The 15,531-nt window shown below is 40.8% G+C and overlaps 1 protein-coding gene across 3 annotated transcripts in view; it reads right to left on the reverse strand.

Moving 5' to 3' along the window:
• ptpn4a (protein tyrosine phosphatase non-receptor type 4a) overlaps positions 1-15,531 on the reverse strand; it is a 227,768-nt gene that overhangs the window by 104,796 nt on the left and 107,441 nt on the right. For all 3 annotated transcript variants that reach the window (XM_073027041.1, XM_073027032.1, XM_073027025.1), the window contains 2 exons: positions 10,419-10,463; positions 6,588-6,640 (listed from right to left, as the gene is read on the reverse strand). In XM_073027041.1, the coding sequence (XP_072883142.1) occupies positions 6,588-6,640; positions 10,419-10,463 (98 nt within the window). The remainder of the gene's footprint in view (positions 1-6,587; positions 6,641-10,418; positions 10,464-15,531) is intronic.

Raw genomic sequence — 15,531 nt, forward strand, 5'->3', positions numbered from 1 at the left:
CAAGGACAGCAGTGAGGCTTGTCTAGGTTACAGAGTTGGAAAGAAAAAAGAATGGATACAGCAGGAAACGTAGACGGCCTTAGAAGAAAGATTGAGAATTAAGAATAAAGTGTTATATGCAAAGTCAACCTGAATTAAGGTGAAACTTCAGCTAGCAAGAAAGTGAAGAGACTTGTAAGAAAGGATAAGAGAGTCTACACGGAAAACTCTGTAGAGGAGGCTGAAGCAGCAGCCAATCAAGGTGATCAGGGAAATATATATTTCAAAATTGATATGCAAAAAGTTTCAAGCCAGATCCAGTGGTTCCATGAGAAATCAGAACGGTCTGCTTTTGACAACTGATAACAAGAAGCACGATGGACAGAGTATTTCAGAGAATTAGTGTATATACCACCACCAAATGAAAAAACCAACACACAAGAGGTAGCAGAGGACCACGACATCAACTCAGATCACCCAAGAAAGAATTGTTACTGCATTTAAACCATTAAAGAACAGCAAAGCCCCAGTACATGACAATTTGAACACTGAACAGTTCAAAGCTGAACCAAAAGTGAACCAAAGCTGAACCATCCTATAATCACTGTTTACTATAATCTGGGAATGGGGACAAGTACTCAAGCACTGGACAAAGGGAGTAATTGTTAGGATCCCCAAGAAAGGAGTGCTAAGTGATTACAACAACTGGCATGGCATCAGACATTTATCAGAGCCCAGCCAGATTCTCGCCAAAGTCATTGTCCAACAGGCTACAGATGCTGTCAATGTGTGCTTGAGGGAAGAGCGAGTTTGCTTTGGGAGAAGCAGAGGCTGTGTCAACCAGATCTTCATGTTGCATAACATCACAGAACCGTGTACAGAGTGGCAGAGACAACTGTATGTGAAGCTTCTGGTAGCATCTATAAGAAGAGTCTCTAGCAAATTCTCAGATCATACGGGATCCCCTCCAAAACTGTCCAGCTTATCCAGAGTTTCTATGCTAACTTTACCTGCACAGTTTGGGACACCAATTTGAGCTTTGAATTCAAGACAGGAGCCAGTCAAGGCTGTGTGAAGTCAATGATATTATTTAACCTGGTGATTGACTGGGCTATGAGGCAAACAACTAAAGATAAGCAGAGGGGCATTAGGAGAACTCTATTCTCTACTTTGGAAGACCCTGACTTGGCAGATGACCCCACATTACTATCACATACATACCAGCATGTGCAAGAGAAAACATAGCACCTGTGTAGCTTTGGTGGACAGGTTGGACTCAGAGTCAGCCAGAGAAAGACTGAGACCATGACCCTCTTGCAGAGTCTCTTCCTCAAGGCATATGGCGTTAACTTACCCAGCAGCGGCAGATTCACCTACCTGGGCAGGACGGTGGGACCAAGAACGAAGCTCAAAGCACAAAGTAAATTTATCAAAGTACACGTCACCATGTACAACCCTGAGATTCATTTTCTTGCAGGCATACACAGTCAATCCAAGAAGCACAATAGAATTAATGACAGACTGCAACCAACAGGACAAACAACCAATGTATAAAACACTACAAACTGTGCAAACGCAAAAGGAAAAAATAATAATAAATAAGCAATAAATATCAAGAACATGAGATGAAGAATCCTTGAAAGTGAGTCCATAGGTTGTGGAAACAGTAGTGATGGGGTGAGTGAAGTTTTTAAAGTTTAAAGCTCAAAGTTGAAAGTACATTTATTGTCACAGTATCTACACATTATACAACCTTGAGATTCATCTGCTTAGAGTCGGCCTCAAAAGAACCCATTAAAATAAAAAGACCGTCAAACATCCAGTGCACAGAGAGAAAAAAAACATGCAAACAATAAAAGTAAGCATATAGCATTCAGAACTGAAGTTTTACAAAGAACACGAAGCCAGGCATCACTGCAGCTGGAGCAGGCCACAGCCTCAGTTCAGTGCAGAGCTGAGTAAACGTCACGGGACCACAGGCTCGAAGCCAGAGCAGGCCACAGCCTCAGTTCAGTGCAGAGCTGAGTAAAAGTCGTGGAGCAGTGAGCAGAACCAGGCAGAACCGGCCTGTCCCTCACCTCCAGTCCTGACACTCTGACCTTCTTACTCTGGATTGGTGCTTAAATTGTCCAAACATTGGGTCATTCATATTTCTCGGAAAGCTCTTGGGCCTGGACTCCACCACCACGATTTGGGCCATACCCGACCTTTCTAATTTGGCCCAGTGCTCAAGTTGATTAGAGACTGGGACTTCCTTCCTCCCGCCTCTGCTTGCCTTGCCCTCACCTCCGCTCGCCTAGCCTTGCCTTTGTTGGCTGTGATCGTTATTAATAAAGTGTCATTAATAAGGTATTTAATAGATTTCTTTGCTTTGTAATTTGCCACCAATAAGTAGATGCTGGGCATTACCAGCTCCACTTTAAACCAAAAGGTTATCTCCTCTGGTTCAAGAGCCAGATGATTGAGGTTCCTGAACCTGATGGTGCAAGTCCCTGACGATGAATGCTCCTTTCCTGTGACAATGCTCAGTGCAGATGTGATCAATGTGGGGCTGACTTTACCGTGATGGGACTGGGATGTATCCACTACTTTTTATTGGATTATCCATTCAAGGGCATTGGTGGTTCCATACCAGGCTGTGATGCAACCACTCGATATACTTTCTACCACTCATATACAGAAGGTGTCACAGTTTTAGATGTCATACCAAATTAATGCAAACTTCTAAGGAAGGAAGACCCTGATGGGAGATGTATACAGGCCCACGAACAATAGCCAAGATGTGGGACATAAATTTCAAAGGGAAATAGAAAAGGCATGAAATCATGAGTAATGTTACAATAGTTATGGGAGATTTCAACCTGCATGTAGTTTGGGAAAATCAGGTTGACGCTGAATCCCAATAGAGGGAACTTGTAAAAGGCCTACAAAATGGATTTTTAGAGAAGCTCATAGTTGAGCCCACTAGGGGAAAGTTAATCCTAGATTGGATGTTGTGTAATGAACCAGATTTGATGAGGGAGCTTAAGGCAAAAGAACCCTTAGGAGGCAATAATGATATGATAGAAGTCATTGGGTATATTTAAAATGGAGATTGACAGATTCTCGATAGTAAGAATGCCAAAGGTTATGGGAAGAAGGCTGGGAAACAAGTTGAGAGGGATAAATAAATTAGCTGTGACTGAGTGGTGAAGCATACTCAATTGGCTGAATGGTCTAATCATCCACAGATTTTCTGAATGTTAAACATTTCCATTTTGCACAGGCAAACCCCATGCCATGGCTGAACAGAAATTCAGCTTTATCGTGAATTCACACATCACTACCCAAACATTGGAGATACATAATAAGATTCTGTATATTATTCAGAGATACATGCACACATGACACAGCTTTACATTATGGGAAAAAACTAACAATTTACAAGGAACAACCCTTCTAGTAATGCAGGTATTACCTGTGGCTAGATTGTGCATTACTGAATCTCCAGCTCACAGTAATTATTCACGATTATTCACATCTACTTGGAATACGGGTGTAGGGGATATTCATCAATTCATTGGCTGTGGGACTGAATACACCCACAGTTTGTTCAACCAGTTTAGCATCTATGGAATCCTGTTTTGCAGCTTCAAGTTGACACCTTATTTTCGGTATGCTGCATATCCTGCCATAACCTTAATTGAACCTGTTTTGAAAGTAACGGTACAGCAACGGATATAAAAGGAAAATAAACAGCCAGAAATGAACAGCTTCACAGCCAGAGGTCGTGGTACATATTGGTACCAACGACATAGGTAGGAAAAGGGAAGAGGTCCTGAAAACAGACTACGGGGAGTTAGGAAGGAAGTTGAGAAGCAGGACCTCAAAAGTAGAAATCTCGGGATTACAGCCTGTGCCATGCGACAGTGAGTATAGGAATAGAGTGAGGTGGAGGATAAATGCGTGGCTGAGGGATTGGAGCAGGGGGCAGGGATTCAGATTTCTGGATCATTGGGACCTCTTTTGGGACAGGCATGACCTGTACAAAAAGGACAGGTTGCACTTGAATCCGAGGGGTACCAATATCCTGGCAGGGAGGTTTGCTAAGGCTATTGGGGAGAGTTTAAACTAGAATTGCTGGGGGGGGGGGGTCGAAACTGAACTGAAGAGACGGAGGAAGGGACAGTTGGCTCACAAAGAAAGCTTGGAGACAGTATGAGAGGGAAGATAGGCAGGGGGTAGAGAAGCACACAGACCGATGGTTTGAGATGCATCTATTTTAACACAAGAAGCATCATGAACAAAGCGGATGAGCTTAGAGCGTGGATCGGTGCTTGGAGCTGTGATGTTGTGAGCATCACAGAGACTTGGATGCCTCAGGGGAAGGAACGGTTACTTAGAGTGCCAGGCTTTAGATGTTTCAGAAAGGGCAGGGAGGGAGGCAAAAGAGGTGGGGGTGTGGCACTGCTGATCAGAGATAGTGTCATGGCTGCAGAAAAGGAGGAAGTCATGCAGGGATTGTCTACTGAGTCTCTGTGGGTGGAGGTTAGAAACAGGAAGGGGTCAATAACTCTACTGGGTGTTTTTTATAGACCACCCAATAGTAACAGGGGAAATATGAAGCTATCAGGCAGGAACTTGGAAGCATAAATTGGGAACAGATGTTCTCAGGGAAACATACGGCAGAAATGTGGCAAATGTTCAGGGGATATTCGCGTGGTGTTCTACATAGGTACGCTCCAGTGAGACATAGAAATGATGGTAGGGTATAGGAACCGTGGTGTACAAAGGCTGTGAAAATCTAGTCAAGGAGAAACGAGAAGCTTATGAAAGGTTAAAAAAAAAACTAGGTAATGATAGGGGTCTAGAAGATTATAAGGCTAGCGGGAAGGAGCTTAAGAATGAAATTAGGAGAACCAGAAGAGGCCATGAGAAGGCCTTAGTGAGCAGGTTCAAGGAAAACCCCAAGGCGTTCTACAAGTTTGTTAAGAGCAAGAAGATAGGACCTAAGAAAATAGAACCAATCAAGTGTGACAGTGGAAAAGTGTGTATGGAACCAGAGGAGACAGAGGTACTTAATGAATACTATGCTTCAGTATTCACTACAGAAAAGGACCTTGGTGATTATAGGAATCATTTACAGCAGATTGAAAAGCTCGAACATATAGACATTAAAGAAAGAGGATGTGCTGGAGCTTTTGGAAAGCATCAAATTGGATAAGTCTCTAGGACAGAACGAGATGTATCCCAGGCTTCTGTGGGAAGCAAGGGAGGTGATTGCTGAGCCTCTGGCAATGATCTTTGCATCATCAATGAGGGCAGGAGAGGCTTTGGAGGATTGGAGAGTTGCAGATGTTGTTCCCTTATTCAAGAAAGGGAGTAGAGATAGCCCCAGAAATTATACACCAGTGAGTCTTACTTCAGTGGTTGGTAAGTTGATGGAAAAGACCCTGAGAGGCAGGATTTATGAACATTTGGAGAGGCATAATATGATTAGGAATAGTCAGCATGGCTTTGTCAAAGGCAGGTTGTGCCTTACAAGCCTGATTGAATTTTTTGAGGATGTGACTAAATACGTTGATGAAGGAAGAGCAGTAGATGTAGTGTATATGGATTTCAGCAAGGCATTTGATAAGGTACCCCATGCAAGGCTTATTGAGAAAGTAAGGAGGCATGGGATCCAAGGGGACCTTGCTTTGTGGATCCAGAACCAGCTTGCCCACAGAAGACAAAGACTGGTTGTAGACCTATCATATTCTGCATGGAGGTCGGTGACAGTGGTGTGCTCAGGGATCTGTTCTGGGATCCCTTCTCTTTGTGATTTTCATAAACAACCTAGATGAGGAAGTGGAGGGATGGGTTAGTAAATTTGATGATGACACAAAGGTTGGCGGTGTTGTGGATAGTGTAGAGGGCTGTCAGAGGTTACAGCGGGACATTGAAACTTGGTTGAGAAGTGGCAGATGGAGTTCAACACAGATAAGTGTGAGGTGGTTCATTTTGATAGGTCAAATATAGAGTGCACTCAGTTCTGGTCGCCTCACCACAGGAAGGATGTGGAAACTATAGAAAGGGTGCAGAGGAGATTTACAAGGATGTTGCCTGGATTGGGGAGCATGCCTTATGAGAATAGGTTAAGTGAACTCTGCCTTTTCTCCTTGGAGTGACAGAGAATGAGAAGTAACCTGATAGAGGTGTATAAGATAATGAGAGGCACTGATCATGTGGATAGCCAGAGGCTTTTTTCCCAGGGCTGAAATGGCTAGCACGAGAGGGCACAGTTTTAAGGGGCTTGGAAGTAGATACAGAGGAGATGTCAAGGGAAGTTTTTTTTTACTCAGAGAGTGTTGAGTGCGTGGAATGGGCTGCCGGCGACGGTGGTGGAGGCAGATACGATAGGGTCTTTTAAGAGACTCCTGAATAGGTACATGGAGCTTAGGAAAATAGAGGGCTATGGGTAACCCTTGGTAATTTCGAAGGTAAGGACATGCTTGGCACAGCTTTGTGGGCCAAAGGGCCTATATTGTGCTGTAGGTTTTCTATGTTTCTAAAAATGTTGAATAGTAAAGAAATATTCAAAGGAGCAACCCCAGTCTTACAGGAGAAAATGTTAAGCCAATACTTACACTGAACAGAGTAAGAAGCCAGAAGGGCTGCAATGTTGTAAGGACAAGGCAACCTATAACAGAGAAATGAAAAATAATGCAGTTATTCCACGTCTAACATGAAAATTTGGACACCTAAACATTTTGGTCAGGTAAGACTTCAACCTAAAATCTTCATTTTGCAAGTTGCATACCTTTCTTACAGACATTCAAAATATTCTGCAGTTACCAATTGCAATTTTAAAACTGACTTGATGTGGGAGGTATTTGGAGAGAGGGAGAACTTTGGAATCACTGCACCATAACTGACAAAGCTGGGTATTCAAGATATTTACTGACTCATGTGCAAACTGCCTCGGTAATGAATGCAGCAAGTTTGTCAGATGCATCTTTCACTAAATGCTGCAGGCATGCATAACCAGTGAAAAGAACCACGACTGGAAAGTGGAATCCCATACTGGAGCCCCTCCAAAAATTATTTTTAACAAATCCAGGCTGAACTGTTTACTTCTAGAAGTCAACAGGGATTCCAACATCTCAAAATAGTGAAAGTACCCTATGATGCAGCTCAGCGAAGTATGCAATATCATACAGCTGACTATCATTTTTGGCCATCACTTTTTCCACACATCCTCATATTTCCCCATCTGTAACAACACTGGTGCACTAACCCCAGTTTAAGGCTTCAATTGGGGTGCAACTCAAATACTTTAAAAACACTTAATTCAAGCAAATTTATTCACACAAAGTTGCACTTTGCAACTAACTCAGTGTTTTTAAATGCCACCTCGATTAAAATTACAATCAGACAAAAAGTAGTAATTTCATCTTTGCATATTCAAGCAAAAATGCTATATAGTATTTAGCTCTATGATTTATGCCATTGGCAAAGCAGAAATACTGTAAACTCTTCAGTTAGCTCCAAATTGAAGCAGAACACTAGATTTGGACAAGTGAGATTTTGTCTATTCTGTAAACATTCCACAATGGAGAAAAACCTGATAGTTATGATGATTTCTGTGGTTTGAATTTAACATTAAACAATGATAACTTTCTATATAACTGTCAGATACAAAGGTAGATGAAGAGGCAGGTAGTGTTGAGAAAGCAGAAAGATTTGGTCAGATTAAGAGAATGGGCAGAGGTGGTAGATGAAATACAGAGTAGGGAAGTGTATGGTCATGCAATTTGGTAGATAATGATGTATACTATTTTCTAAACAGGAAGCAAATTCAGAAATCAGAGGGGCAAAGGGATTTGGAACTCACCATGCAAAATTCCCCAAAGATTAATTTACAGGCTGATTTGGCAGTAAGGAAGGCAAATGTAATGTTAACATTCATTTTGAGAGGACTAGAATATAAAGGTTGTAAAGTTGAGGTTTTATGAGGGCATTAATCAGATCACACTTGAAGTTCTGTGATCCAATCACAAACAAGATCTGCAGATGCTAGAAATCCAAGCAACACACACAAAATGCTGGAGGAACTCAGCTGTCTGGCCTGCTGAATTCCTCCCACATTTTGTGTGAAGTATTGTGAGCAAGTTTTGGGTGCAATATCTATGAAAGGATATGCTGTCACTAGACAGGGTCCAGAGAAGATTTATGACAATGATCCTGGGAATGAAAGGGTTAATGTATGAGGAGTATTTGATGGCTCTGGGCCTGTATTTGCCAGTTTAGAAGAATGTGGGGGAATCTCACTGAAATCTACCAAATATTGAAAGGCCTAGGTAGACTGGACATGAGAGAATGTTCCTATAGCAGCAGAGTCCAAGGCCAGAGGGCACAACCTCAGAACTGAAGAACATGCCTTTAAAACAAAGGGGAGGAATTGGTCTAGCCAGAGGATGGTGCCACTGTCAGCTGCTCAGGCTAAGTTGTTGAGTATATTAAAAGTGGAGGTTGATAGGTTCTTGATTAGTAAGGGAGTCAAAGGTTATGAGGAGATGAAAGAAGGAAGGGGTTGAGAGGGGGAAAAAATCAGCTATGAACAAATAGCGAAGAAGATGTTGAAGGGCGAATGGCCTAATTCTGCTCCAATGCCTTATGCTCTTGTCATCTGATCAAAATATTGAACTAGAAATTTGTTTTTAAATTTTGTTTTTAATATCTGGTGGTCACATGATTTGTCTTGGGCAATTACTTTCATACTTTCAGACTGAGATAAATAACCTCATACCTCTAAAACTTTTAAATAAATGAACTAGCTGTAGGGTAAGAAAGAAACTATTGGGTTCAATGTCATTTTCAGCCAAAATCAATTCCACTCTATAGTTTACTCTTTATACATTTATCCACTAAATTGTGCAATAGTCTTGACCTCAATACTCCCATTTCATTCTTGGAAAGCAATCATTTGAACAATTGTCACTAGCTGTCTAGCATATAAACTACCTTAAACTCAAAGCACTTCATCTCTTGGCACGAACCTTCCTTTCCTACAGTGGTGACATTCTCACTGGAAAATTGGACCATCATATTAGTGAATATATACAGCGAATCATCTGAGACTCCACCTTGAATTAATATTTCACTGTTCTTGCACATTCACTTTGAATCACTGATATAAAATGGCTATAGAGAGCAAATGCATAAAAAATATTTCCACCTCAAAGACTGTGATACTATGGAAGAAATCATTAGTGCAATCCAAGAGAGATCAAATCAAGAACTTTTTGGTCTTCATCCTTGAGTAATTTAAAGTAGAGTTGCTAGAATTTGGAAATATCAATAAATTGCTGGAAACACAAGTGACAGCAGCTATATTTCACTAGAGTTTGAGGAGATTTGGAATGTCAACAAAGACACTTGCAAATTTCTACAGAGAGAATTCTAATGGGCTGCATCACCGTTTGGTATGGAGGGGCCACTGTACAGGATTGGAAAAGATGCAGAATATTGTACACTCAGCCAACTCCATCACGGGTACTATCCCTCCCCTGCATCCAGGACATCTTCAAGGAGCGATGCCTCAAAAAGGCGGCATCCATCATTAAGGACTCCCATTACCCAGGTCATACTCTCTTCTCATTGCTACTATCAGGAAGGAGGTACAGGAACTTGAAGGCACACGCAATGATTCAGGAATAGCCTCTTCCCCTCTACCATCAGATTTCTGAATGCACATTTGACCTGTGAACACTTACCTCACTACTTATTTAACTTTTTATATATATATATATATACACCTACTGTAAATTATAGTTTTATTATGTATTGCAATGTACTGCTGCTGCATAACAACAAATTTCACAACATATGCCCGTGATATTAAACCTGATTATAATGTACTATTTCTGGAAGTTAATATTTCAGCTCAAAGAGCCTCCTTTTCAGAAGGACTTTTGACCAGAAATACCATCTTCTTTTCCCCACAGTTGCCTCACCTGTGGAATTTCTACATAGTGACAGGTACTACTTACCATCACCATTGAGTTTTTATTTTAAACTTGACACGTTTCCAAATAGAATTAGCCTGCATTAGGAAGCTATGTTGACTACAGCAACAACCATGATAAAGGATCTTTAAAATGTGTAAAATATAGATGATGTGGTCGTATCAGGAATAGGAGAGATTGCGAGTTAATGTATTGTAAGTGAATGCCTATGAGAAAATGTTTTAAATGGCATTTATTAATAAAGATATAGACTTAGGAAGGTGATTGTAGTGTATAGAGACAGAATTAATGACTAAATTTAATTATCTGGAATAGACTTTAAATCTGAATTTTTTTCCCTAGCTACAGCCTCAAGGTATTTCGGTTGAAAATTCTTTATTATATGCCAGCCGAAGACATAGAATTGGTCAGTGAAAAAGCTTTTCCAAAAGTTACAGGAATAATACTCACCTTCCACTAAGAATATCTTGCTTAAGTTGCAGGAAATATTGGTACCTAATAAAAACAAGTTCAAACAATGTTATACAATAGATAGTGCAAGACACATTGCCCATGATCAATATTTACCTACAGTGCCATGCAAAAGTCTGGGCACCCCGGTCAAAATTTCTGTTACTGTGAATAGTTAAGTGAGTAGAAGATGAATTGATCTCCAAAAGTCATAAAGTTAAAGATGAAACATTCTTTTCAACATTTTAAGCAAGATTAGAGTATTATTTCTGCTTTGTACAATTTCAGAGTGAAAGAAAGGAAAGGAGTACCATGCAAAAGTTTGGGCACCCCAAAAGACTTGAGCTCTCAGATAACTTCTACCAAGGTCTCAGACCTTAATTGGCTTGTTAGAGCTATGGCTTGTTCACAGTCATCGTTAGGAAAGGCCAGGTGATGCAAATTTCAAAGCTTTATAAATACCCTGACTCCTCAAACCTTGTCCCAACAATCAGCAGCCATGGGCTCCTCTAAGCAGCTGCCTAGCACTCTGAAAATTAAAATAAATGATGCCCACAAAGAAGGAGTAGGCTATAAGAAGATAGCAAAGCGTTTTCAGGTAGCCGTTTCCTCAGTTCGCAATGTCATTAAGAAATGGCAGTTAACAGGATTGGTGGAGGTCAAGTTGAGGTCTGGAAGACCAAGAAAACTTTTCCGAGAGAACTGCTCATGGGATTGCTAGAAAGGCAAATCAAAACCCCCGTTTGACTGCAAAAGACCTTCAGGAAGATTTAGCAGACTCTGGAGTGGTGGTGCACTGTTCCACTGTGCAGCGACACCTGCATAAATATGACTTTCATGGAAGAGTCATCAGAAGAAAACCTTTCCTGCGTCCTCAGATCAAAATTCAGTGTTAGAAGTTTACAAAGGAACATCTAAACAAGCCTGATGCACTTTGAAAACAAGTCCTGTGGACTGATGAAGTTAAAATAGAACTTTTTGGCCGCAATGAATATTTGGGGAAAAAAGGGTAGAGAATTTCTTGAAAAGAACACCTCTCCAACTGTTAAGCACGGGGGTGGATCAATCATGTTTTGGGCTTATGTTGCAGCCAGTGGCATGGGGAACGTTTCACTGGTAGAGGGAAGAATTAAATACCAGCAAATTCTGGAAGCAGAAATCACACCGATGGCTCCTACAGCAGGATAATGATCCTAAACACACCTCAAAATCTACAATGGACTACTTCAAGAGGCACAAGCTGAAGGTTTTGCCATGGCCCTCACAGTCCCCCAACCTAAGCATCATCGAAAATCTGTGGATAGACCTCAAAAGAGCAGTGCATGCAGATGGCCCAAGAATCCCACAGAACTAGAAGCCTTTTGCAAGGAAAAATGGGCGAAAATCCCCAAACAAGAATTGAAAGACTCTTAGCAGGCTCCAGAAAACGTTTACAAGCTGTGATACTTGCCAAAGGGGGTGTTACTAAGTACTGACCATGCAGGGTACCCAAACTTTTGCTTCGGGCCCTTTTCCTTTTTTGTTATTTTGAAACTGTAAAAGACTGAAATAAAAAAGTAATCTTGTTTAAAATATTAAAGAAATGTGTCATCTGTAACTTTATGCCTTTTGGAAATCAGGTCATCTTTTACTCGCTTAGCTATTCACAGTAACAGAAATTTTTACCAGGAGTGCCCAAACTTTTGCATGCCACTGTATATCCTTGGTATCACTATCTATTAGTTAATCTAGGAACCAGCCTAGTGAATCTTCACCACACTCCAATGACAAGTATATACTTTCTTATACAAGGAAAAAACTATATACATACCTCAGATGTGGGGGTCACCAAATCTCTGAACGATTACAACAAAACTTGTACTTTCTCATATGGTTTGTCCTTCGAAACAATTGCTACACCTTCACATTGACCTTTAGTTGCATCTCCAGATCCCGCTAAGCACAATACAACTCGAATTCTCAGTATTTAACAACTACTACACTTTCCTGCTGTGTGCACTAAAGTGTAAAACCTCGCATGTTTCCATCTGTCCAGTCAGTCAGCATGTTTACATCCTCCTCTGTACTCACAATCACACCTAATTTTGCATCAGTAAACTTGGAAATATAACTTTCAGATCCAGAAAGGGCGTATTCATTATATTGTAGTTGTATCAATCTTTAGGAATCATCCTATTAATTCCAAATCCCTATTTGCACTCTGAAGAGTTGCTTCTCCTTTCCAAAAACTTTTTGAAATTCGTACAGCATTTCCACCAATCTTTCCATCAACGTGGCTGAAGGTAACTATTTCTCCACAGATACGGAAACCAAATGTCTTCTAGTTCTGACGAAGGTTCTTGGCCCGAAACGTCGACAGCGCTTCTCCCTATAGATGCTGCCTGGCCTGCTGTGTTCCACCAGCATTTTGTGTGTGTTGTTTGAATTTCCAGCATCTGCAGATTTCCTCGTGTTTGCCTTCGGAAAATGTTAATTTTGATCATGCAGGCAGCATATATAAGACTGCACAGAAAGTATACTACAAAGTTCTTTAGTTTAATTGATCTTCAAGATAACTGTGCTAGAAACACAAGCTACCAGCACCAGTGCAATTTCATTACATTTTGCCTTACCCTTGCTGTTCCTCTCTTTGGTCATCTGGTGGCACAAGCATTAAAACAAAGTATTCTTTACAAGGCCAGATTTGTCTATGAATTCAATGGTAACAATATCAGCTGCTGACTCAATTGAAAGCAACAATTTAGTAACATGTATTTATCACAATTTCAGTATTTCCTGTAATTGTACAATCTTGCTTTGGAAGCGGGTCTACTTTACATCCACCATCATGGTTTTGTACTTAGTCCGCAGAATGTCACCATGGTTCACCCTTCAACTCTCAGGCTACTGAACCAGATAACTTCTCTCAACTTCACTTGTCCCATTACTGAACTGATCCCGCAAACTATGGACTCACTTTCAAGGAGTCTTCATCTCATATTCTCGATATTTATTGGTTTTTTTTCTTTCTTTTTGTATTTGTATAGTTTGTAGTCTTTTGCACAGTGGTTGCTGTCCTGTTGGTGTGGTCTTTCAGCAATTCTGCTATGGTTCTTAAGACTTAAGAAAATTAATCTCAGGGATGTATATGGTGACAAATATGAACTTTGATAATATATCTACTTTCAACTTTGATGGCACTGATAAAAATCAATGATAAATAAAGGATACCAATATGTAAAAGCTATTAAGATCACTTCAGGTTTTACAAGTTGCCAACTTACATTATACTACTAAATTTTTGATCCCGAGCATTTTTTCTCTTAAATTGTTTAGATTTCAGATTAAACATTTTTATAAATTTAAATGGTAATAACCTTTGGATTTAAACATCAATGCTCACCTTTCAGATCCAGAATAGTGAATTGTTGGGAAAAGATAAATCACCAGCTTTCTGCATGTTAAATGTGGATTTGAATCTATCAAGTTCACTAAGATCACCTCTAAAGTTAGAACATAGAATAGTACAGCACATTACAGGCCCTTCGGCCCACAATGTTGTGCCGACTCTCAAAACCTGCATCCCATATAACCCCCCACCTTAAATTCCTCCATATACCTGTCTAGTAGTCTCTTAAACTTCACTAGTGTATCTGCCTCCACCACTGACTCAGGCAGTGCATTCCACACACCAACCACTCTCTGAGTGAAAAACCTTCCTCTAATATCCCCCTTGAACTTCCCTCCCCTTGCCTTAAAGCCATGTCCTCTTGTACTGAGCAGTGGTGCCCTGGGGAAGAGGCGCTGGCTGTCCACTCTGTTTATTCCTCTTAATATCTTGTACACCTCTATCATGTCTCCTCTCATCCTCCTTCTCTCCAGAGAGTAAAGCCCTAGCTCCCTTAATCTCTGATCATAATTCATTCTCTCTAAACCAGGCAGCATCCTGGTAAATCTGCTCTGTACCCTTTCCAATGCTTCCACATCCTTCCTATACTGAGGCGACCAGAACTGGACACAGTACTCCAAGTGTGGCCTAACTAGAGTTTTATAGAGCTGCATCATTACATCGTGTCTCTTAAGCTCTATCCCTCGACTTATGAAAGCTAACACCCCATAAGCTTTCTTAACTACCCTATCTACCTGTGAGGCAACTTTCAGGGATCTGTGGACATGTACCCCCAGATCCCTCTGCTCCTCCACACTACCAAGTATCCTGCCATTTACTTTGTACTCTGCCTTGGAGTTTGACCTTCCAAAGTGTACCACCTCACACTTCTCCGGGTTGAACTCCATCTGCCACTTCTCAGCCCACTTCTGCATCCTATCAATGTCTCTCTGCAACCTTTGACAATCCACGACACTATCTACAACACTACCAATCTTTGTGTTGTCTGCAAACTTACCAACCCACTCTTCTACCCCAACATCCAGGTCGTTAATAAAAATCACAGCAAGGAGAGGTCCCAGAACAGATCCTTGTGGGACACCACTAGTCACAACCCTCCAATCTGAATGTACTCCCTCCACCACGACCCTCTGCCTTCTGCAGGCAAGCCAATTCTGAATCCACCTGGCCAAACTTCCCTGGATCATGTTAAATAACCACTAACAATCCAAAGCTTTGGTGTGGGTACCTATGAATTAATTTATTGCAATAAATTGACATTCTAGTACATAAGCATGCTGCAAATAGGAAGTTACAAGGCTTCAAGTTGGATCAGAGAATTCAGTGTTTTTAGTTATACTATACCCAAGGGCAAAGAGAATATTCCATTTATGAAAATTACCCATAACACATTCCAGTCTTTTTCACTCGATTCCCCACCCTGAAATAGAACCCTCAGCAATTATAGACTCAAGATACACTTTATGGAAATCAGATAAAAACCCACAAACACATAATGCTAGGAAGCTGAACAAAAATGCCCAGTGGAATGAGACTGCATTTGCAGGGGAAAAAACTGTTTCATTAACTAAGGTTAACATTGTTTCAACCTGATATTAATATTAGTTCTCTTTCCAAAGTTGCTACTCAATCCTATCATTTACACATTCTCTGTCCTACTTTAAGACTGGGCAACTATTTCAGAGAAGTACTAAGATCAGTATTCCACCGCCAAGATTTTAAACT

Source organism: Hemitrygon akajei, chromosome 2 (genome assembly GCF_048418815.1).
Source record: "Hemitrygon akajei chromosome 2, sHemAka1.3, whole genome shotgun sequence".
In the NCBI taxonomy this organism is placed as follows: domain Eukaryota; kingdom Metazoa; phylum Chordata; class Chondrichthyes; order Myliobatiformes; family Dasyatidae; genus Hemitrygon; species Hemitrygon akajei.